Source organism: Colias philodice, chromosome 6, assembly GCF_061535455.1.
Source record: "Colias philodice isolate Cphi_HAF_F1 chromosome 6, ilColPhil1 Martin Lab GWU primary, whole genome shotgun sequence".
Taxonomy (NCBI): Eukaryota; Metazoa; Arthropoda; class Insecta; order Lepidoptera; family Pieridae; genus Colias; species Colias philodice.
Window position 1 is genome coordinate 13,417,704 of NC_143091.1, and position 26,522 is coordinate 13,444,225.

General features: G+C 35.7%; 1 protein-coding gene across 1 annotated transcript in view; it reads left to right on the forward strand.

Moving 5' to 3' along the window:
- The first annotated feature begins 8,222 nt into the window (after positions 1 to 8,222).
- LOC149488162 (cell adhesion molecule Dscam2-like) overlaps positions 8,223 to 26,522 on the forward strand; it is a 77,373-nt gene continuing 59,073 nt past the window's right edge. The window contains exons 1-2 of the mRNA XM_089695805.1: positions 8,223 to 8,381; positions 26,187 to 26,295. Of these exons, the coding sequence (XP_089551931.1) occupies positions 8,223 to 8,381; positions 26,187 to 26,295 (268 nt within the window). The remainder of the gene's footprint in view (positions 8,382 to 26,186; positions 26,296 to 26,522) is intronic.

Genomic DNA, 26,522 nt, shown 5'->3' on the forward strand with positions numbered 1-26,522 from the left:
TCAGAGGAATTGTAGCTAGCTAGCTAGTAGGACCATAATATATTGATTTTCTGTATAAACTAATGGTTTTTCATATTTTCACCCATTTCCATAGCATATTTATCTTTATTAAAGTTCTTATTTCCGGCCAAAATTAAACTATGCCTTTTTATAAAATACTTAACAATAAAGAATCTATAAATAAATACAAAATTTATTAGGCTTTTGTAATTCAGGCGTACATAAATGAGCTCGCTCGCTCGCTCGATCGCTCTTTCTTTAATCGTAATTCGGGCAATAACAATTTTTATTTCATGAAATATATTTTTATTTCATATGCTTAAAACAGAAGAGTGAATACTGTATAGTAACTCTCAAAAAGTTGGTGAAACGGCAAAACTTGTATCCAGTATACAGAAGGCAGCGCGGGGAGCGGGGCGGGCGGGGCGGGTGGAGCGGGCGGGAGCCGCGGGCAGTTATATTGAAAATAATTGGAGGACCGCATCGTTCGGACTGTATCGCTTTATTTATTCGCTTGAATTTTACAAATATACTACACATTTTTTAGAACATGTTGCATTGTAGCGTGTAATATGTTTTTAACGTGATCAGAGAAAATTTATTACTTTAAATAATAAAATTGTTATAATTTAGAGCCTAAATGATAATAAATTTGTTTCTATCATAATGTACAAACACATATATTTCACACACACATGTCACATCTGTTATTTGTGCAAAACTCATCATTTCAACAATCAAATTCTAAAAGAAACATAACAAGAAGAGAATAACTTAATAGAAAGCGGAACATCTATTACCACCATTTGCATAATATCATTTGTATTGTTTTATTTCATCGCTGTACAAGCATTACACGCGGGTTATGAACAAAGTTCAGGAGATGATAATGTCGGTGCGAAATCCAAGATGGCGCCGAAGGTCGAGCTATAAATAATTGTGGCGCACAAGTTTTCTCATTTCCTGCAGACAGTTGTACGGCCCACGGGTTTGCTTACTCTATGCTTTTCGGAAAACGAGAGCTTTTTCGCCATAAAAATGAAATTATGAAACATTTTAGTTCTTGTTTGTTTAATATTCAGTTACGTTTCAGTGGATGTGAAAGATAATTTTTCAACTTTTGTTTGTAGTTTGGCTAAGTTTTCTTTTATGCTATTTCTGCTTATATGATTACAGGCATATTGTTTAATGTATGAAAAATATATAAACAAAAGACTAATCTTCACTTCGTACGAAACACAACAGTATTATTATATTCATAAAACGTTGACAAAAATGTTTTGGATGATGATCATAATCCCATGCTAACAATCGTACATGTGTATAATATTATAGATGAAATAAAAGCATCCTCAGACAGCATCTGTGTTAATCACATATTTTGTTGACCGTGGCTACACGATACCAGTAATAATAATTAGTATTCAAATTAAGATTTTAACTGATAATGATAAGCTCATCGAATGAAATCACACGAGTTATATTATATTCAATTGTATCATTGCCTCAACGGAGCGGATATTGCAGACAAATGTATATCTCAAGTTTTTTTTTTTTTTTTTTTTTTTGTGTGGTGTCTCTCAATGTTAGCCAGAAGGGCTTCTACATTTTAACGCGGACGCGGGGGTGAACTGAAGGTTCACCCTGGTAGCGACATGCACAAGGGCGTCCCCCCTTGACGGGGACCACGAACCTCGGCTTGAGCTGTCGCTTGAGTGGAGGAGGCCAGAAGGGCCCTAATCGGACGGGCGCTCACCCGGGTGGGCGCGGGAACGCGGAACAAGGGACCTCGTCTTCGCCGGCGAAGACGGTGTACGCTTTCTGCTGTGGTGTGTGCGGTGTCGCGGTTGGTTCGACGTTGGGCTTCAATCGCCGAGTCTAGCCGTGCGTTGGCTTTGGTAATGTCGTCGTCGGAGTCGTCCAAGACGTGTCTCGGCCGCCTGCGACGACGAGTGGGATCGGGATTCGCGACGTATGCGATGGCCTTTGTCACCAATGGGTTGGGGTGGTTTTTAGCCTTGTCGAAGTAGCGCTTAGACGCTTGCTTCATCCATTGGGCTATGGTGGGGAGTTCTAGGTCCCTATGTAGGTCCACGTTACGCGAACCAGGGCGCTCCAGTCGCCGTTCTCATGAACCGCGACTGAATCGTCTGGAGCTTGTGTATGGAGCTGGGAGCGCAATGCGCGAAAACTACACTACTATAAGTGAGGATTGGACGGACCACCGTTTTGTAAAGTGTCACCTTATGTCTAAGGGACATTTTACTGCGACTGTTTATAAGGTAATAGAGCCGGCTAAGAACATAGCTGGCTTTCTTACGGACTGCCTTAATGTGGGCTTTAAATGACATGTGTGCGTCTAGAGTGACGTCTAAGAATTTGGTGTGCTTTTGCCACGGAATGACTTGGCCATAGAGTTTGACACTATCTATGGCCTCGGGGATATCTCAAGTGTACAGCGCCAGGTAAGTGTAACATATTCCAATATTATATTGATTTCTACGATGTTGTTATAGGAAGTAACCTAGTAGTCAATGTAGAAGGAAACCGCTAAATACAGATGATGTATTCCGAATACCTTTATAATCCAATAACTTATTAGGTTTTATTTAAATTAGAACTAGAAAATATTGTTAAAATATGTTGTATTAAAAAGACAGGAATTACAAAAGTAAATGTTGTGAGTATTGCGAGTACAGAATGATGTATAAGTTAAATGAAAGCACAGGTAGAATAAACATTTGACTTGAGTCAAGACGAGAAGATACTTTGATAAATTACGACAGAATAAACAATTTGTTCGTTTCTCATTAAAGATAAAAAATGTTAAGTTCATTTCTACGTAATTTATTTCATAGAGACGATCTGTTCCCGTTTCAATTTTGTTTCACATGATATTGAATATCATCAGTATTTATAACTATATCAAGAACGAAACTCGAATCTTGGATTATAAAATATGAAATTTATTCAGCGAGGAGATCGAATTTGATATTTATACAAATTCAACAAAGTCTTAGTAAATTAATTTTACGTCGATAATACATCATGTAACCCAATCTCAAAGTTTCGTCAAGAGATACATAATATCGACGAAAGACATACATATTGTTAGGGTTCATACGCACTATGCGGGTAGCCGTCCGGCTGACCGCAAGCACAATTATGTACGTAATATTCATTTCTATGCGCACTGCGATGCGGCTACCCGCAGACCGCTCCGGTTGCTCGGAAAGCTGCGGCCCGAGTGACGGCCAGCCGGACGGTTGCTATACGCACTGTGCGGTTCAGTCTGCGGCTGCCCGCCATTGAGTGAGTGTGTGAACGTGGTTGCAAAATGCTTGCTCTCGTCTCGTTTTTGCAAATAAGGATGCACCCAGTACTTCTTCCTTTGCTTTTCTTCTTTACGTAACGTGTGTAAATGTAGTAAATAGCTGCAACTTCTTCCATTTCCATCTTTGAAATGGGTTGACATAACCGCAAATCGCAACGGTTCTTCAACCGCACGTTGCGGTTTTGAATGCGGCTGCCCGCAATCCGGCTGGCCGCATTCGCAACCGCATCCTGCGGTCAGCCGGACGGCTACCCGCAATGCGGCTACCCGCATAGTGCGTATGAACCCTTAGTAAAACAAAAGAAACACCAAACACATGACTGACAACACCCAGCTCAAATTACCGTTAGCAACACACGACGCATGCCGCGTAATTCGTGAAAACAACTTCAAAGCAGTCTCGCTCTTAAGGCGCTTATAATTTGGTTCGTATTTGCGTAAATAATTTCACCTGTAGCACATTACTTGGTACGTTTGTACAGGCAGTGAAGTGGAATAATATCATTAATATACACGCAAAGAGCGGAACTAGTGTAGCCCTTACAAATTAATACGTGTTTAACGAGATATTATACTCACTGTAAGGCGCGGGACATATACAAGCGGCGCGGCGCGCATCGGGCGCACTGCGGGCGCGCTTCCGGCGCACATCGGGCGCGCTGTCGGCGTGCATCGGGCGCGCTATTGGCATTTTGTATGAAATAATTTTGGAAAGGTGGCGCAACCGTGGCACAACCGTGGCGTGCCGTCTCGACGCCTGTCCAAAATTCTTTCATACAAAATGTTTATGAAGGACGTGGTGCAAAACAGATTCAAGAGGTGCGCTTATGGCACGCCCGCGCCCGCGCCGCTTGTGTTTGACCCGCGCCTAACGATTATATTAATACGCTTTAACTACGCGCGGGGATTACACATAATCCCTTAAAAGACTCTTTCTATCAGTAGTAAACTTAATATTAATTACGTTATCGTATAGCCGATAATTCACCAGTTAATCGCTTTTACTATAACATAATTAAGCTCAATAGCAGATCTCGTAAAATTCTACTTTTAGTTTTTACACTGTAATCAATTTTGTACCTTAATAAAGACTCCTCTGTGAAGAACGAAATTTTTAAAACGCTGCAATCTAAAAAATATGTTTTTTTTTTTTTTGTATGTCAGAGCAAGCAGAGGGGCAGGTGGGCCACCTGATGGTAAGTGGTCACCACCGCCCATAAACACTTGCAACACTTCAGTGTTGCAGGTGCTTTGCCGGCCTTTTAAGGACAAATAAGCTCTTTTCTTGAAGGCCCCAATGTCGTAGTTGTTCGGAAACACCGCAGGTGGCAAATCGTTCCACAGTTTCACCGTACGCGGAAGGAAGTTGCGGGTGAAGCGGACAGTGGTGGAGCGCCAACCATCCAGATGGTGTGGATGGAACAAATTTTTACGGCGTGTGGTCCGGTGGTGGAACTGTGCGGCTGGTAGTAGGTGGAACAATTCCTCAGAGCACTCCCCATAGTAGATTCTGTACAGTATACAGAAAGACGCAACGTCTCTTCGCACTGACAGAGGATCGAGCCTATCGGAAAGCCTACGGTCATCGACAATTCGAGCTGCTCGACGTTGGATGCGGTCAAGAGAACTCGTACTGTACTCGTTGCTCCGGCCTCTATAGATACTATGTTATGCTAGTGAAGTAAAATGCTGTTTTTTTATATTATTACTACTTACTTCTATTTGCTTTCCTATATTAATTTTGTATAAGGTTTAAATTTTTAAGAGTATTTTGGAACTTTATAATCTTTAAACTTATATTAAAAACAAAGAAAATTAAAATACTATGTAGGTATAATGTAGAATTTAATTATCTAAACCTTCTCTTCACTCAATAGGCAACTGCATTGTACGAAAAACTCGACATAATACTTACTTATGCACTAAATAATATTAATATTAACAGTCCGAAAACTTATTAATTTCGGTATTGAAAATTAATACGATAATATCTATATCTTCTTATATATAAAAATGAATCGCAAAATGTGTTGGTAAGCGCATAACTCGAGAACGGCTGAACCGATTTCGATAATTCTTTTTTTATTATATTCCTTGAAGTACGAGGATGGTTCTTATGTAGAGAAAACGTAAACATGTTTCACGGGCGAAGCCGGGGCGGACCGCTAGTACATATATAAAAGAAAGTCGTGTTAGTTACTCCACTTATAACTCAAGAACGGCTGAACCGATTTAGCTGAATATTAGCAGGGAGGTAGTTTAGAGCCAGGAGAAGGATATAGGATACTAAATATGTACCACGGGCGAAGCCGGGGCGGGCCACTAGTTAACTAATAAAAGACAATATTCACATTAAACATACTTTATACTATATTCAAAAGAATTACATTCAAATAATATATCAGCAGTTACTTTCGATAAGTATACTTATACACATTTCGCAGGATCTCGTTACTGGCCGGAAATGCTCTTCACAATGTCTCTAACAACTATTGCCTTTCCTCGATACACGACGAAACGACATCGATACGGGTTTCACTTGAAACACTTGCCTATATCCATTCGCATGAGCAGCCAAGGACTGCGGTACTTCAATAATAATCTTTATATTTATAAGGACATGTTGTCCCCGGGCTTAGATGTAAGTATTGCACCTAGAGGATTTGATCCCCGTGTCACACACCTCGTGGTATTCCACAAATAGTAGCTTTTTTTACTTTTAGTTAAAAAAATGCAAAAGTAAGTAAAGATTATTTTGTTGAAAAAATTAAATTTAGTTCATGGGAGTATTTCGTTAAGCTCGTCTAATGAATTTAGCTCAAACATCGCAGAAATTCCCCTTAACATCTATATTAGCCATTCATGGAGTAATAAGTAAAATCCACTTAAGTTTTTCACAGAATGGAGCACAAAATGTTCCATGATAATACGCTTTGTACAGCGAAGTAGCTCTCGCAGCGATTCTATTATGGGAACGCGCTCCCGCGACATGCAGCGGCGGCTTCATATATTAAGCGCTGCATATAAACTCCTTTACACAATAACGTTCGAATGTACTCCAATTTCGATTCTCTGTAATATTTTAGTTATGAAACAGATTTATTTTTGAAGAAATAAACATTACAACTTACAAATGTAAAGTAAATGACAAACTTACATTTTGAAAATGAAATAAATTTCACAAGATCACTTATTTAATAGCACTTTTACAAGTATTCCGAAAAAAAAAACATATAAATACAAAGAAAGGTATTGATTAAATTATTATTTTCACCTTAAATTTCACCATAGCACTTTCTTTCCAATAAGTAGACACTTAGTAGATTCAGATGAATATAATGGAATCTAATACGGACGGAGCGAGATCTATCACTTCACGCACTTAACAGACACGTAGTAACAAATTATAAATAATTCTGTATCATAGAACTTCAAAATATCTTGTTGTATACAGGTTTATAAAAAATGAATGTTAACGCTCGTAAAGAACGATAAACCCCAAGACAGACGACATTATGGCCGCGTCTCAAGCGGTATTTAATGTCACGTTATTAGCCCGCCGAGCGCCACCTGCCGCGCACTAAATTAAATTCATTATTTATTATTCTTATTAGGAAAGCATTTGTTCATATTAATTATGCACTACTCAATAAAACGGTACCTAATTTCCTTTTTACGTTTCATACAGAATATCATATTGTATTGCACGCCTCATAAGCGAAGCGTTGAGGTGGGTACTACTGTCACTTCGCGCAAAACATCTGATTTTTCAAACTTAAAATGTCTTTATGTATCATACATTGCACTTGTAAGATAATACATACACACACATATTAAGAAAAAACACTATTTTTAACATTCATGATATTTTTGTTATTTAAACTACCTAGTTAAAAAACAGTTTAAAAAAGTTCTGTCTTGGACGTCCGTGTGTCTTTATGTGCGGAGGATTTTCTTGTTAACACGATAGCGACCGAAATACTTTACTAATCGAGTCTTTTGCACGCCTCATAAGCGAAGCGTTGAGGTGGGTACTACTGTCACTTCGCGCAAAACATCTGATTTTTCAAACTTAAAATGTCTTTATGTATCATACATTGCACTTGTAAGATAATACATACACACACATATTAAGAAAAAACACTATTTTTAACGTTCATGATATTTTTGATGTCATTTTTGTTATTTAAACTAGTTAAAAAACAGTTTAAAAAAGTTCTGTCTTGGACGTCCGTGTGTCTGTATGTGCGGATCCTTTTTCTTGTTAACACGATAGCGACCGAAATACTTTACTAATCGAGTCTTTTTTTTTCTCTTACGCTTGAGTATGCTCAGGAATAGAACCCTTTCATTTTTCAGGGTCTGATTCGATGTGGTTTAATTGTTATTAAATAAACAAAAATAATAATTAATAAATAATTATTAAAAAAAATTATGAGGCGTGCACTTTTGGATTTTCCAAATTATTTTTTTCTCTTACGCTTGAGTATGCTCAGGAATAGAACCCTTTCATTTTTCAGGGTCTGATTCGATGTGGTTTAATTGTTATTAAATAAACAAAAATAATAATTAATAAATAATTATTAAAAAAAATTATGAGGCGTGCACTTTTGGATTTTCCAAATTATTGTTTATTATACTTATTCTTTGTACTTATGCTATAATATGTATAACGACGACTATTAATAATAATTTAGGATAACTTCTAGCCTATAAAATAGTATAGGTACCAAAACAGCCAGTACGAATTCAGAAAACATCGTATCCTACTAGAAATACACTATAAGAGCAATGCAAAATTTACAAAATGTCAGTATTTTTGTACGTACGAAGTGTCTATGGACCGTTGAGTTTCTCATATCATTTACCCGCGAAGAATAAACATATTATGCTTGCCTATTTACCCTCTCCAGCCATCCGCGAGATGCACCCCCTCGCCCCCGCGCCCCGCACCCCGCACCCCGCACTCGCGTCACATCGCGACAAAGCGCATCACTTCCACGTCGCTAGAAACGTCTCCGTCACGCGGACACAATGCATGTCACCAGTAAAATAGAAAAAACTACTCTTGTTAGAGCCTATACGCACTATGCGGGTAGCCGCATTGCGGTTAGCCGTCCGGCTGACCGCAAGCATAATTATGTACGTAATATTCATTTCTATGCGCACTGTGCGGTCTGCGGTAGCCGCATCGCAGTGCGCATAGAAATGAATATTACGTACATAATTGTGCTTGCGGTCAGCCGGACGGCTACCCGCAATGCGGCTGCCCGCATAATGCGTATACGCTCTTAGAATTGCTAGTACGTAGTGTATATTTTTCTAACAATATTCACGACAGTTTCTTAGATTAGACATTGTTACTTTCAGAACCTAAACAATTAAATGAATAATTAAATTGAACTTAAATCAAGGATTATTACCATTACTAAATGTTATTTTTTTCTTTCTGTTTAGTAGTATTTATAACTTATATAGATACAAAAATACTTGGTGAACTTTTAACTTCAAACAAGCGAAATAAAAACAAATTTATTTGATAGAAGCTCTACGTAGAGCTCTCTCTATGTAATTAACTTCGCACATATCTAATATGCTACCAGATTGTTATAACTGGTATGTATGTCTCACAGCTACAATTTAGAAATTAAACGCCAGCATTACGTTTAAAAGCCTTAACTAGGAGATGTGTTGTTGTCACACATCGCATATTAAGTTGTTTTCTCTCGCGAGCAAGTTGGGGAAGTATGAATGCAAACGTGGAGTACGGCCGCAGTACGCTCACAGTACGCCATACGAGGGGGGAAACTCTATTATCCTCTAAACTTACAAATACTATCATGTTTCCTGACGCTCTGGCGCTTTTCATGTGTTCTGAAATGTGTTCATGTTTATTGTATAAACTGAATATGGAAACGTAATATTCATTTTCATATCCGCTTATGACATGCTGCAAATTGAAACTGGGTATTAACTAACTGCATACATTTAAGAGTCTGTCTTGTCTGTTGAGTAATTGTTTCAACTCGCACTCGCACTCGCACTCGCAATAAAAAACCTTATTTCTACACAGAACACAAACTATTGTAATGCAGATCAATTTCATTAATATTCAATTAAGTAAGTACTCGTTTGTCTACCTCTGGAGTAAACGAACACTAACAACACACATTCGAAGCAAAACAGTAAACATCATATGCAATTATGTGAACGTAATTTATGATTTAATTAACGGATATATTTGGAAAGAAAAGCCTTTGTGCGGGCTCCGGCCGGTGATATAGCGCCCATTACGGCGGCGCGGCCATTAATGACCTCATTAATTGGGAACCAGTACTAACTTTTGTTTCTTATTTAGTTTTGCTATCTTCTGGAATCTAATGTTTCTAATTTTGGAACGTTGCTTCTGTTATTGGTCTAAAAGTTGACATAATAATATATTTTTAATAGTTCGGTTGATTATTATTTGGATATCTTATAAAATAAATTATTGCAATTATGCGTATTATTTATCTGCAGGTGTAATTATTTTTAACTTAAAAAAGTCCAGTGAATTTTAAAACAAACACTATTCATGTACATACCCCTTTTCCAATAACATACTGTAGCATTAATCGTACCTTCCCACGTAGAACCTGTATTTATTGCTAAGGGACCGAAGCTACGGATGTCGCACCGCAGCTACGACCGTAGCGCCGTAGATACGACTTGCGGCTACACCCGCACTACGAGCTACATTCACGTGGTGATATTATATTTCATTTTCAAAGTAAAATATCTCTGTTAAGTCTGAATAAAGAATTTATTTGTAACATACCTATTTTTTATTTACTCAACGCAATTGTTATTTGCATAGAAAATAAGCGAAGCGGCTGTCTCACTTTTAGAAAATGGGATTTGAGATAGTATTGTGTAGCAAAGGGCGAGTTACAAAATTGCATGCTCACAAGATTGCTTACATTCATAGGAGCCCGGCAACAGAGAGGCTCCTCCAAGAACAATGCCCTACGTGCAGCCAAGCAACGTCTTATTTACATTACAAGAGCATCAGCGCCTCGGCTCGAGGCGGGCGATAATCTCGTTATTGCGATCTAATCAGGTCTGCAGCCGGCCGCGGGTCAACAATACCATGAATCGTTAATTAGCTGCCCGTGATATCATATAGCTGTCGGCTGCCAATAATCTCCACTGCACATAGTTATGCGCTGATGATGGGAATAACGTACCACCCATGTTTAATATCTATAGTTCTGTAGTCAGATTAGTAGTAGAAGTGCGGACGTAAAAAAGGGAACAGTTTGCATGAAATCTTTTGAATATCGATATTAATGTCAAATTGTCAATCTAAAAATTGTTATGAAACCGGAGTATAACAATATAGGAACATTAGTAAATAATTTGGAAAATCCAAAAGTGCACGCCTCATAATTTTTTTTTAATAATTATTTTTAATTATTATTTTTGTTTATTTAATAACAATTAAACCACATCGAATCAGACCCTGAAAAATGAAAGGGTTCTATTCCTGAGCATACTCAAGCGTAAGAGAAAAAAAAAGACTCGATTAGTAAAGTATTTCGGTCGCTATCGTGTTAACAAGAAAATCCTCCGCACATACAGACACACGGACGTCCAAGACAGAACTTTTTTAAACTGTTTTTTAACTAGTTTAAATAACAAAAATGACATCAAAAATATCATGAATGTTAATAATAGTGTTTTTCTTAATATGTGTGTGTATGTATTATCTTACAAGTGCAATGTATGATACTTAAAGACATTTTAAGTTTGAAAAATCAGATGTTTTGCGCGAAGTGACAGTAGTACCCACCTCAACGCTTCGCTTATGAGGCGTGCAATACCACATATACCTTCTATAAAAGTATCGACAAGTCAAAAATCAATTTACTTTTATTGAGATATACTAATTAAAACACTAATCAGTAGCCATTAACGTTATTAAAAACAAAGTAAAAACTTATCAATTACTAACAGCCGTACAAATAAAAACTTGCTTATTCAAACCTTATGCAATGAATAGCAATGATAAGAATAAATAAAGAATAAGGATGTCATAATTTCTTACAAATAAATTTGGAACGTCTAGAACGTTTGGAACGTCGATGTAACTATGCTTACGCTATATAATAGGCGCGAAGCGGCAACGTAGCAATTCATTCACCAAATTATGAAAAACATTGAAATTGTCTACAGTTAAGCCTTGGTGCTGTCATTTTGACGCTCGTTTGACTTCGTCGAATTTGTTGTGAAGTTTCATCATACGATGTTATGTTTATTTATTTTTAAATATTTATTGGAAATAATTTAAATATATGTATCATTAAATATGCAAGCAAATGAAAGAGAACGCTATCCAATATCTGGAGAACAGAAGATAAACCCACCTTGAGATAGAGAGTTGCCAAATAACTGGTACTCAAAACCTTAAAACATACAACTCCAGGCTTAGAAGATTTATATTTTTAACGAAAGTTTATATTATTGTGATAAGCTGTTTAGAAATAAGTTTTATGTATGTATGGTTTGGCGCATGTTGTAAATAAATAAATCATTATAAATATCAAAAGGGTTTTTCATAATTTCGTATATTTTGACATTTCATACAAAATTTTCCATTTCAATAGGTACGTAGGTAATGAAATTATTAATTTGCTCAACTTTTTCTACTTCTCGTATTACTCTCATTGCTATTATCTCAAATTTAGATTGAAAATTGCTTCTAAAACTTGTAAAACACAGCACAATGTACTAAAAGATAGGCTATAAACTCGGTTATGTCAGACTTATACTATATAGGGTGGTAGCCGGAATAAGGACGAAATAGCAATGAATACTTATTACGAAGTTGTACTAGGTTTCATTTATTATGTGTTTATTTGTATGATTTTTCCTTATTCTTAGTTTATTCTTTTCATAAAATGTTATAACTCGTTTATTTGTACATTCGTAAGAGTTTTTATTTAATTCCTTTATCACAATACAATAGGTATTCAGGAAAATTCTAGACATATTCCGCGAATTAATTTATTCAGAAATGCTCGCGTTGTCTATTGTTATGTAACGCAATTGTAAAGAAATGTAATTCCATCGAGGTGTATGGATACACCGGCGCGTCTCTGTGCCCGCCAGCGTTCCGCCGCGGCTCCGCGACGAGCGACGCACGGTGCGCTGAGTGGCGCTCTGACGTGAAGCCTATACAATTATACATGTAAAAGTAAAATTCATTTAATAAAGGAGAATGGCGAAACTGCGCCTAATTGTTACAGAAATCATAATATATTTAAAATTCATTCTGTTAATTTTAATAATTATTTGTAAAATATTGACTTCTGATTCTATTGGAAAACAAATCTTTGAAAAAAAAAGATAAATCGTTCACTACCGGTCTTATCAAGCAGAGATGTCAGTGTTGTCAGGAGTAAAATAGTCAAATATATAGATTAATATGAATGAATGTTTATTTTTCATTTTGAGTTTTATTGAATTCAAATGGTATAAAAATCAGAAGCAAAACTTAACTTTTTTTTAACACAAATCTTAATTTATTTAGGTCATTCTATAAAATAAAAACATACGAAAAAGTTTTACTTAATCAACTAATTATAACATTTTTATTTAGGTAGCTGGCCATTAATAAATGTCAAATTATTAATTATACTTGTGTCAGTGATGAGTGATTTGTTATGTTTGTTGTTTGACTTTTGAGTGAAGTTTTAGTAACGTTGGTAACGTTATATTCAAAATTGCCTTAATCGTCTATTTTTACTCTAAAGATATTATTTGAATTGATTAGTCTTATTATGAAAGCGAATCCTGATTCATCCATTTATGAAGATATAAAAAATGTACCTACCTAGTGATTGTTGATGTTTTGGTAAGTTAAAATGTGTGTTGAATAATATGTGTTGGATCCATTGAGATATACATACGTAGAGATAAACTACGATAACATGGCGCGCCCCTCCAAAATTCAAAACGTTTGAAAGTATTTGTGAAAGTATTTACAATGCACCATTGGATTCACAACGCATGTGTGCGTAATGAGACGGCCGTCAAACAAAAACAAATCCACGGATTTGTTGCTCGACTAGTCACGCTCTAATCGCTCATTATTATTAGTAATGGCGCTGCACTGACGTATTCTATGAAAACGACACGTGCGTTGTCTTGGGCGCTCGGCAACTTATGATTAGTTGACCAACAAATCTGGACGTAAAGTACTAAAGACGAATACGTACAACTACATACAAACTCCTTCGTAAGGATGTCACTACACACATTGAAACAGTAATTTGGAGGGGCGCGCCATGTTATCGTATTTTATCTCTAGTAATATTATCTCAATGGTTGGATCCAATATTTCTATTACCTGACTGTTCTACTGTTCCCTTTTTTTAGCTAGACAATGTAGATAGAAAATAAACTTACTTGGACCTAGAAAAAGGCAGTGCTATTCATTTAACTCAAGCAAACTAACTTTTATTTTTGTTACTTTACACCCCAATATCTCTGCTATCCCATAGAACAGATCTATAATTATTACTAGCGGTCCGCCCCGGCTTCGCCCGTGGTACATATGAAAAATAGATGTTGGCCGATTCTCAGACTTACCCGATATGTACAGAAAATTTCATGAGAATCGGTCCACCCGTTTCGGAGGAGTATGCAGACTAACATTGTGACACGAGAAAGAAAATAAACTTACTTGGACCTAGAAAAAGGCAGTGCTATTCATTTAACTCAAGCAAACTAACTTTTATTTTTGTTACTTTACACCCCAATATCTCTGCTATCCCATAGAACAGATCTATAATTATTACTAGCGGTCCGCCCCGGCTTCGCCCGTGGTACATATGAAAAATAGATGTTGGCCGATTCTCAGACTTACCCGATATGCACAGAAAATTTCATGAGAATCGGTCCACCCGTTTCGGAGGAGTATGCAGACTAACATTGTGACACGAGAATTTTATATATAAGATATTCATAGAATCTGTATATTTTTATCTATTTAATCCTTTATAAATCATCAGTGTAACGATCAGGCCCAGAGTCCTATGGGAGTTTGCCATTCTCCTTTATTGAATATTCTTATGTTCATTTACAAAAAACGTAATCGTGTAATAACATTATTTGAATATAATCAAATTTTATTTTTTAAGTAGCGGTGTTTCAACATTTTATTTTATATACATTCTAAGTGTATTCTAAACACCCCAGAGATTATTCATCTCTAAACCTCTCAAATCACGTATTGATTAGAAATTTTAATCTATACATCTATACATCTATACAAATATTATAAAGAGGAAAGGTTTGATTTTTTGTTTGTTTGTTTGTTTGTATGAATTGAATAGGCTCCGAAACTACTTGGCAGATTTGAAAAATTCTTTCACTGTTGGAAAGCTACATCATTTCTGAGTGACATAGGCTATATTTCATTTTCAAAAAAAATAGGCATCCTTACTAAAATTACGATAACGTAATCCAAGGTGTGAAAAAAATATCAAAAAACTACCTTACATCGCGTGCGCTGCGAAAACTATTGATGATAGAACAAAATGATATACTACATTTTTTTAGAACACACCATTATCTACAAAAAATCAGCGGCAGCATATCTTACGCTTTTTCGATCAGGCCACGTGTCCTGACGCGAGTTTAAGATTTTACACCCAACGCCGCTAAAGAAGTTTTCACTTCAAAAATATGAAATAAAAACACGATGCGTAAAAGTTTTCATTTAGATTGAACGAAGTTGAACGGTTTAAAATGAGTGAGTAACATCGCTCCCGGACTCCGGGGTTTCATTACGGACACCTCTTTGTGTTGTAAGATGCTTCGAGTACCGTTGATATAACACTCTGCTGGATTTATTGAAACCAAATATATTTATACTTACTTCGATAAATTCGCCCAAGGCGACCCGGGATAATATGGCATTTTTCATGAAAAAATATAACTTTCTAGTGTTGAAAAATACTTAGGTAGGTGTCAATAGGTACGTTTTTAATCTTAACTACATTGCATTCAAACTTAAAGACACACGATAAAGCTTTTATATTTTTAATGTTGGTTAATTTAAATAATCGAAAATATATTATGTTTCATTGTTTCGAATCCAATAAATTGAACAGCCATCGGCAATTATCCGTATCCCTCACATCACATCCAATTAACTAATGTTAACTAAGAGCTCTTAGGACTTAATGCTACGTACAACGATCGCGATGGGAGACATAATTAAAAACGTTGTTACGCCTGTTAAGCGCGATCCTGTTCATTAAGTCCACACCATTTCATTAAATATATTGCCATCGCGTTGCTGTCCGTACTTGTTCACGCAGAAAGAAATTAATTTGAGTCCCGTCACGTCGCTCGTCAGTGTACAGTCCACAATTAAGTGTTGCACAAAATGCATGTCTTTTAATTCTTGTATCATTCCTCGTCCCCGCGGCCCGATCCCCCTCCCCTCGCCCCACGCCTCGCGCCCCGCGCCGCGCCGTTCCCGCGACGACACACAATGCCGTGCAATCTCGTCTGCTTCAGCTACACAGATCACTAGTGGATAGAGTAGCACCACTTGAATGCAATACTGAAAAATGATACTTACAAGCTTCTGAAACAGGCTAACGATAGCACATCATAAAAATATGTACGCTCTTTAAAGATGGCATAATATGTTTAATAGTCAAGAAAACCATTTCTTTGGTGTGCCACAAAAAATTCTTAATATTTATTATCACGAATTCTTGTTAATTAAAATAATTGCATCGTATTTTTCTTTTCCTTCAACACAATTATATTGATTTATGCGATATATACTGATTTGAATAATTACTACAATAATTTTTTATAAGTACATATCTCATACCGTGTCACTAGGATCTGTCTGCAGATTGAATGCTCTGTACTTGGCAGTGTTACATCACGCCGGTGCAGGTTTCATTTTCTTTTCATCAAGGTATCTTCACGCTCGGAGGACGTCGTCTCCGCGCCCGGCCCCGCGCCCCGCGCGCCCCGCACGCCGCCCTGCAGCCGCCCGTCGCTCGCAGCCGAGCCTCTGTCCCCGTGAAGACTCCTTAATTCAAGTCCAGTTTCCTTTTAAAAAGAATAAGAAAAAAAAACAATGATACGTAATGCTGAATTAGTTGGACCTTTTCATTTGGCAACTTGTTAAAAGCGGGAAAATTGAATGAATTGTTCTCCTTGTTTTAAGAGTTACAATTGTATGTTGTCCAGTTTTTTTTTAGGTTTGTATTAGTTATAAAGATTAGGATTAGTTATAAAGAGGTTCGAGAAATCGACAAAATACGATGTATACCTGCTCATTTTGACTTAATTAAAGACATGCACTACAATAAAACATTTAATACTTCGAGACTATAGCCTCCAGAAGCAAGATTCAAGATAGATTGAAAACAAAACCAAATAAATAAGTTTACATTGAGTTATGCGGAGTCGCTTGAAGGTCCTCATTTCGAGTGTCAATTATAAGACAATATTATCTGGGCTCGAGTCGTCGTGTCGTTATTAACGTTCCATTGTATTCTGTTTATTTATTTCTTCTGCAGAAATATGGCAAGATATTGCTTTAATTACAATATGCCTCGTTTGTCGAGTGCTTTAGATTTCACTGCTATCGTGAATAGGCTATATTTGCCCTTTCTTCGAGCTTATGTGTATTTTAATTTGAAGGAATTCCCGGTGTTTGTTTCGAATCTGATAGTCTTTCATAATATATACCAATTATTTTTACTACTTTAAAAGCGTTAATACATCGTGTGTGTGCGAAAAATGTATTTATTTATTCATAGACATATAACACAAGACGTAAAATATAGCATTGTGTTATACATATTTTATAAACGGTCCTCATTCACTTTGGCGTTAATAATGAAATATAACCTTAACATTAAGAAAACATTATTTATATTTTACCTATAATTGCAGCAAGAGACAAAAGATCTTTGTATTTATTGTTGAGTTAACAAAGCTCTAATTTTTTTAATTAATAGTAGACGCACATAGAAACAAAAACCTAAGTTTTCTTCAAGTCCACGTAGAAGAACATGTTTTATTAAATTTATTGCTCCGGAATGTTCTAAAGAAAGAGAAAGAAAAATAAACCCAGAAAAATGCGATAAAGTTCAAAGGAAGCCGACGCGGGTTTTAAGTTTCGAATATGTCTCTCCGCCTTTGATACCGACTGCTTTTCATTTAGAGCCGCTCTCGATGTGTTTTATGGCCCGGACGGACAAACTTATATGAAATAAACCCATTTACTGCAATAAAGGGGCAGATTTATATTATGAGGGCAATTTAAACAGGTTAATATAAATGAAAAAAAAACATACACTTCGATTAAAGTAGATAATATTAAGCTGTCCTGCTCTTGGTAAGAGTAATAAATACATTTTCATCTCTATATATAAAAATGAATCCCTATTTCCCTTGGTCACGGCATCACGCGTGAACGGGTGGATCGATTTCGATAATTCTTTTTTTATAATATTCCTTGAAGTACGAGGATGGTTCTTATGAAAAGAAAACGTAAACATGTACCACGGGTGAAGCCGGGGCGGACCGCTGGTAATAGATAAAAATAGACAACTCACTTGTTTATTAGAACAATCCATACTAATATTATAAATGCGAAAGTAACTCTGTCTGTCTGTCTGTTACTCAATCACGCCTTAACTACTGAACCAATTTGCATGAAATTTGGTATAGAGATATTTTGATACCCGAGAAAGGACATAGGCTACTTTTTACCCCGGGAAATAGGATAGGTTTTATCCCGGAAATCCCACGGGAACGGGAACTATGCGGGTTTTTCTTTGACTTCACGGGCGAAGCTGCGGGTGGAAAGCTAGTATTTTCATATAACATTATTCATAGAATATATTAACAGAGGGCCTATCTTCACGATTCGCCGGAATATCGAATTAGTCCCTCAATGGAGATGCGAAGTTTCATTTCAAAGCAATCGCCTTTATTAAATGTAGATTAATTTATCTCTCCGCTCGAGCTCTATACAGCCTGCTTTAAGTCCTTGAATATGAATCAGTTTGAATCCCAAATACAATTGCGAAATTTAAAGACATAAAACAAAGAATTGTTGAGCCCCGCTGTGGCATTGCGTACATTTATACGTTTGTGTAGCTCGTTAATGTTAACGTTTAATAAGTATTACATTTTATTTTGAATATTATTTATAATGAGAGCTGAAAATATAATCTTATTTTTATTTAGTACTAGCGGTCCGCCCCGGCTTCGCCCGTGGTACATATTTACGTTTTCTCTACATAAAAACCATCCTCGTACTTCAAGGAATATAATAAAAAAAGAATTATCGAAATCGGTTCAGCCGTTCTCGAGTTATGCGCTTACCAACACATTTTGCGATTCATTTTTAGGGTTCCGTAGCCAAAATGGCAAAAACGGAACCCTTATAGTTTCGTCATGTCCGTCTGTCCGTCTGTCCGTCTGTCCGTCTGTCACAGCCGATTTACTCGGAAACTATAAGTACTACAGTGATGAAATTTGATGGGAATATGTGTTGTATGAACCGCTACAAAAATATGACACTAAATAGTAAAAAAAAGAATTGGGGGTGGGGCCCCCCATACATGTAACTGAGGGATGAAATTTTTTTTTTCGATGTACATACCCGTGTGGGGTATCAATGGAAAGGTCTTTTAAAATGATATAAAGTTTTCTAAAAAACATTTTTCTTAAAGTGAACGGTTTTTGAGATATCAGCTCTCAAAGTCGTAAAAAGTATGTCCCCCCCCCTCTATTTTTATAACTACGGGGTATAAAATTCTAAAAAAAATAGAGGTGATGCATGCTAATTAACTCTTTCAACGATTTTTGGTTTGATCAAAGTATCTCTTATAGTTTTTGAGATAGGTTGATTTAACTGTAATTTATTATATTTGCTGCTACGGAACCCTTTGTGCGCGAGCCCGACTCGCACTTGGCCGGTTTTATTATATATAAGATTAATGTTTAGTATTCCGTGTTTAATTTCGGTTCCGACAGTCAAACAAGGCAAAGACTATATTGTTAGGCAGTGTATACTTCTTTGTAGTAATTTAATAGAATGAAAGAAATATATTTTATTATAAAATAACTAATAAATGGATCTTAATGGGATTTAGAAACTCCTTAGTAAAATATACTTAAAAAAAATTAAATGTATTAAAATACATTTTAGAAATCAAAGCGGCAATCGTTACAAAAGTTTACTTTATTTAAGACAATTGCGTTTAAAGGTCTCCAACTCAATCAGAGCAAAGTGCGAGCCGCTCGTAGTCCCGTAGCTCGGTCAGGAGTTTAGTTCGTCCTGCGCCGCGAAACGAGTCGCACATGCCGTGCGGTGCGCTACGCGGTACTCTACGCGGTTACGTCGCTACGAGGCTACGAACTTGCCGAACATTATTACATATTTAGTAATTGTGTAGTGAGTGTTATTTATGATACGGATATTTTAATGGTAAAGTATTATTTTATAAATTTTACTCATTCATATTATTTTCTAAAAGAGACCAACATACAAATTCAAAAAAGTTTTTAATTGTTTAAAATTTATATAAATAATCCGATTGAAAAAAAATATTACCAGTATATTTGATAAGTGTGAAACGTACTGCTTCACATGAATTAAATCTGTTTTTTCATATTTATAATGTTATATCAATAAGAATAACATCTTGGCCTTTTCTTTAAAAAACTCAAATTATTTATAGTTGTAATCTTCGGCACTTTTTTGTGGACCATTGATAAAAGAAGTTAAAATAAAATGAAGGTACGAAAATCATTTATTATTACGTTCAAGTGTTGAGAAAACTACCACGAGTAATAAAGACGATTATTACAATTATACTGTTACTAGGTTTCCGCCCGCGGCTTCGCCCGCGCATGCAAAGAAAAACCCGCATAGTTCCCGTTCCCGTGGGATTACCGGGATTGCGACATTTTCCTGGGATAAAAAGTAGCCTATGTCCTTTCTCGGGTATCAAAATATCTCCATACCAAATTTCATGAAAATTGGTTCAGTAGTTTAGGCGTGATTGAGTAACAGACAGACAGAAAGAGTTACTCTCGCATTTATAATATTAGTATGGATAGTGCATTCAAGAGAAGAAATAATAAAAAGTACACTAAAAATAATAAGAAATGCATATTGCATAATTTAAAAGAGCAAGTCAGTTTCAAAAGTTCGGACGTCAAGCGCCGGAGCTGATTGTGAGGTGCAAGAATAGACTAGGAGCTAAAGCACTTATTTATGTTGCACTTTATATAACACTTAATTTATATATTTTTTAAATACTTTATTTCAGTTTTAGAAAAAATATGTAACCTCATTACTTTGTAACAAGTTGAAATATTTTTTTTTTGCGTAATGACGCAGCTTCGCGTTTGTCTAAATTAAGTAAGTGAAGTGAAAAGACAATAATGTATACTATATATTATACTATAATAAAATAATGATAGTAAATAATAATCTGGAAGACAAATAAGCATCCATCCACCCATCATTCGATCTCTTCCTTATGTAATTATTATGAGTAGTGGTAGAATAGGACCTATACATATAAAAATAAAAAATATAGTTTGGTAAAGATTTCATGAAATAAGAATAAACGCTAATGGTTATTGAATCAATTTTAGTCAAAACTATTTCTATGCATTATTTTTTATTCGCCAAAAAAATCCGCAACTCTATGCCTAAAAAGTGGCATCTGAAGTGATAGTAGAATGAGGCCACTCTACTGAGTGAGCTCACTACACTCGCTGCACTCACAACTGCTCACACATCTGGTGGAGAAACCACACCAGATATCAAATAATAATGTATCAGTTAAAAATTCACGTAGTAACTGGAATAAGAAAATTATAGAAAAAAAAAGTAAGATAAAAAGGTAAAAAATTCCGCCGTTATTTTTATTGAGTCTCGTTATTTCTTCTGTGAATTGTGCAACTAATCCAACAGTGATTTTTACGATAGGTACCTATAGCAAAATTAAATAATAATCAAAATCTTTACGTTTACGTAGTCTATAAGCCTATATTAAATACATTGCCTTATCGTATTGAATTATATTCCCAGTCAAGCCACTCATAACAAATTCAATATTCAATTTAGTGCGAACACACAACACGCTGTAATCACAAGACGGGTCGAGCGAGCTTGCTCCTAGCGCCTGCTTCGAACGAATTAAAATTTGCTACAAAACTTACTAAAAATACGTATATATTAACATCTATCCTTATTTTTTTTACAAAGGATTTTAAAGAAATTCAAGAGAGGTTAAACTTTACTTAAACGTTACTTTTGTAAAGTTCGTTTGGTAAAATATTATAATTTGGAATCAGCAAGAAAAAATCACAGAACAAAATTCAGATCGTGTTTTACTAATGAGATACATTTGAAATGAAAGATGTTTCTCGAACGATCAACTTAATTACAAAATATTATATGTATATGTTACCTATAGTCAAACCCCGAAGCTCGGGTACTCGTAGATTGGACTTTTACTGAAAATTGATTTTAGTTAAACATTTAATTGAAGCACTAATATTCTAGATTAAAATGTTTCAAACTGCAAAGAATATGAAAAATTTATTAATAATCACTTTATAAAGAACTACAATAAAATTCTAAAATATTGCTTATGAAATGTTAAATGTTTTAATTTCCTTTCCATTATGCGGTGACCTTAAAAAACTTTTTTTCCTTAAAACATTCCACTGTAATAACGTTTATGCTTTTAAGATATTAAAAATAAATTTCCCCTGTGACGAGTTTTCAATCCTAATAATTATACAATCACATGAAATTATACTAAGAGCGAGCGCGCACGAGCAACTTAGTTGCCCGGCAACTATTTTGTCTCTGTCGCTGTCTCCTCGCAAAGTTTTGAACGATGCGCTCACGAAAGCGACAGCAACGCAACTTTTTCTTTAAAATTTTCAGCATTTATCAACATGGATTTCGAAGAAACGGTTGTGGTCTGTGCTCTTGTCCCGCATAGTTCCCATTCCCGTGGGATTTCCGGGATAAAACCTATCCTATGTGTTAATCCAAGTTACCCTCTATATGTGTGCTAAATTTCATTGTAATCGGTTCAGTAGTTTATGCGTGAAAACTGAAAACCATACATACATACAAACCTTTCCTCTTTATAATATTAGTATAGATATGTAATCGTAATTGAAAAAAGTTAAGTAAATGTGCAGTTCCAACAAAACGAAATAACATATTTTTCTATGGCGTCGTTACTAGATTACGTTGCTGAATTTTGTTGAACTGTCAATGTTGCCTATTAAAATGGCTCTACTATAGACAGAAAACTACTAATAATAAAAATAACTTAATTAAAAACAATATTATTAATTTATTAAATAGGTTTGAAGTCGGTGCCAAGCACTAAGCACTTAGTATTAAGCCCGTGCATCGACATCAAACCTTTTTAGTAAATAACACATCTAAATAATATGTAGTAAGTAATTAATAATATCAATATCAATCTTTTTTATTTTTTACTTTTCCGTTTTTGGAGTCGGTTGTTTTTAACGAAGTTATTTTTATTTAATACTTTTTAGTGTATTTTTCAACACGAATCAAACGAGCCCAAACTCGATAAAGTTGAGTCAATATATTACTAAGTTCCTATGGCCACTTTCCGATTCCATCATCAAATCAGCTCTATCTCATAATAATGTTTCATCGCTATCCAATTTACATGCGTATACAAAATTTCAGCTCAATCGGTTTCCTGAAAATGAATCAAAGTTACTTGCTACATTTCAATTAAGGGGGCGCATAAAGCAAAATAACCAATCTTCTATTAGATGATACGTGTAATATGCAAGACTAAATCTAAAAAATAAAATATATATCAAACTAGATGATATGTTCAACGGTGGTTCAACGATTCTGTTTAATCAAAAACATAAAATATTAAAATTTACTCGTTAAAAAAAAATCACCAAGTTAGCTCTAATTTTCACACTTTTACGTTTTCTACTTGACATGGTAATACTTATTATGATTTTTTTTTCATAAACAATTATATTAAAACATTTGCAAGATATTTGTCAGAGCATTTTGTGTAATAACTTTTAGTTTTGGTTTTATCTGCGATAAACCACTTTTGGCGCTCTTTTTTTCTCGAGATAAACGTTTGATTTTGGTTTGTGGTTTATCGCAGATAAAACCAAAACTAAAAGTAATTACACAAAATGCTCTGACAAATATCTTGCAAATGTTTTAATATAATTGTTTATGAAAAAAAAATCATAATAGGTATTACCATGTCAAGTAGAAAACGTAAAAGTGTGAAAATTAGAGCTAACTTGGTGATTTTTTTTTATCGAGTAAATTTTAATATTTTATGTTTTTGATTAAACAGAATCGTTGAACATATCATCTAGTTTGATATATATTTTATTTTTTAGATTTGGTCTTGCATATTACACGTATCATCTAATAGAAGATTGGTTATTTTGCTTTATGCGCCCCCTTAAGTCATCGAGATCAGACAAAAATGCTCACAAAATAAAAACTACTGGGCTTATCCGAATAAATTTTATGGGACCAATCCCACACCATTCTGCATCAAACAAAAAAAGAGTCACGTAAATCGGTTCAGAAACCTCGGAGTAATCGGTGTACATACATACAAAAAATATACCGGCCGAATTGATAACCTCCTCCTTTCTTTTGAAGTCGGTTAAAACTACTGTGTACGAGAATAAATACGTTGACATAAATACGTATTATCGCTACGCCGGTTACGCGGCAACTGGCCGGCGGCCGTCGCCTGGCAACATTTTTGTCGCCGTGCGCGCACTTGCATTGAAACCAATAGATAGGGCGACAGTTGCGTCGCGGGCTTGTCTCCGAACCCGCGGACAAAAAAGTCTCCCGGGAGTTGCGTCGCTACGTACGCGCACTTTCATACTAGCCCATGGCTGGAGAGACAAAATAGTTGCGGAGACAAAGTTGCTCGTGGGCGCTCGCTCTAAGACAGTGCGCGCACGAGCAACTTTGTCTCCGCAACTTTTTTGTCTCCGCAACTATTTTGTCTCTCCCACCCATGGGCTAGTATGAAAGTGCGCGCACGTAGCGACGCAACTCCCCATACAAATTGATGGGAGAGACAAAATAGTTGCGGAGACAAAGTTGCTCGTGCGCGCTCGCTCTAAGTAAAAATTTTGATTACTTGCGACTTTTGTTATACATTACAAATTTTATAAGAATATTAATTGCATTCAACTTAATTAAACAATATTAATACGAAATATAGTGCCTTTTCTATTAGACAACTCAAAAAAGATCAACAATATTGAAGAGTTATTAAAAAAACTGGAACAAATTCGCAGAAGTTGGCAAATTCTTACAGTCAACGATGTGTTCATATTAAGGCACGCGAAACGCGAGCTTAGAGTTCAACGAGCGTGTGCCTCGCCCTTCAATATTTAATTCGATTCCAGCCTAAGCTGGGTTAGCGTAAGCATTTTTTATGAAAATTAACTTTGTAATAAGTTGGCCTTCCTTTTTCGGGATTCGAAAACCTGATCAAAATAAATAGATTATAGGAGCGCTAGATTCTTGCTTATTAATAAGGCCGATGATATTGATCATTAAATCGGATTTACTGATATTAACCTTCAGAGCTCTTTTTAGAATAAAAAATATAAATGGACAATTATTATTTTTTCTAAGTATATCATAAACAACATCATTAATGATGCAATCGTGGTGTAATGAGCTCGCAGAAACACGTTAGTTTGGAGTGTAATAATGTGTGGTGAAAATTATAACTTATAGGTGTTTTGTAAGCTTTTAAATTTATTTGCAATTATTATCCTAATCTAAGTGGAGACAAAAACAACAGCCAACAACCAGTTGCACTGGAACTTACCTAAGGGAAAGGATTACCAAGTTCTAAGTTGTGTAAGGACACAACTTTCTTTTACATATATATATACACATACATATATATTACATACTATACAGATCGTCCGATTGTATACTTAATTATTTTTATTTCTACTTTATTACTAGTTCTACAATATTACGATAAATTGTCATACCAAAAGAAACGTAATCTCATATAATTTGTCTGCAGGTGACAGCGAAGCAGCGTCATGTTCCACATTACCCTGTTGTTCCTCACCTCAGTGTTCAACAGTAAGTAGTTTAGTTATTTATCACGAACTAAGCTAACGTCCATGGTTCTGCACACACGTCATCACACGCCACACAGGAACCCATGTCACGTTACCGATTTCATCTTGAAAGCTTATTTTCTCATAAAACTATTTTTCATTAAATATTATTTATGAGTGTTCGTGTTTGAGTGCAATTAATAATTTTAGTTGCACTATATAAATTAAATTCCTAAATTGGATACACGAACTAAATAATTGGAAATATCAATTTGGATCTGTTTCAAGCGTATAATTATAAAATTAGAAACAACAAGAGTCATAAATCCGTTAACAATTATTAACATAATATTTCATCAACTAAACGCATTGTTATAAGGTACAGCGTGGTATAGTGGTATAGCCGTTGAATGTTATTGAATAATCAAATGTAATTAATTTCCCAAATGCTGGCACACGTCAAGTCCCAACAATGCCGCTGCTCATTCAACCCGTATTCCACAGCCGATAGCTGCGGCTCGGCCCCACACACCCGTAGATTCGGTTTCACAAGACGCGCATTGTTCTCTCCTCCGACATAAAGCCAATCCAATTAAACGAGAATTCCGTACCGTTGCTATTATTCAAACCTCTAACGTGACTACAGATAAGGGCGGCCGTAGAGCGGCGCTCCCACATCTCGTATAAAATTAACATGTTTGTGCGGAGGAACACAGTCAACACGCTGGATTGGAACTCCACTAGAATAATGATTGGTAGGCGTAGATAATTCCAGCGCAAAGTTTAGGAAAGTTCGGTACTTGTCGAGAGCATAGCGCCGGCGCTCTTTAACATTATTGATACTTAAAAGTTTAGTACTTGCACGTAATATGTAATAATTAACAAAGCAGGCGACTAAAATGCAACCGATTCTCGACTAATCGCTTATATAAGGTCGGTCTTACTAGGATATTCTATTCAATTATTCGCCAATGAACCGTCG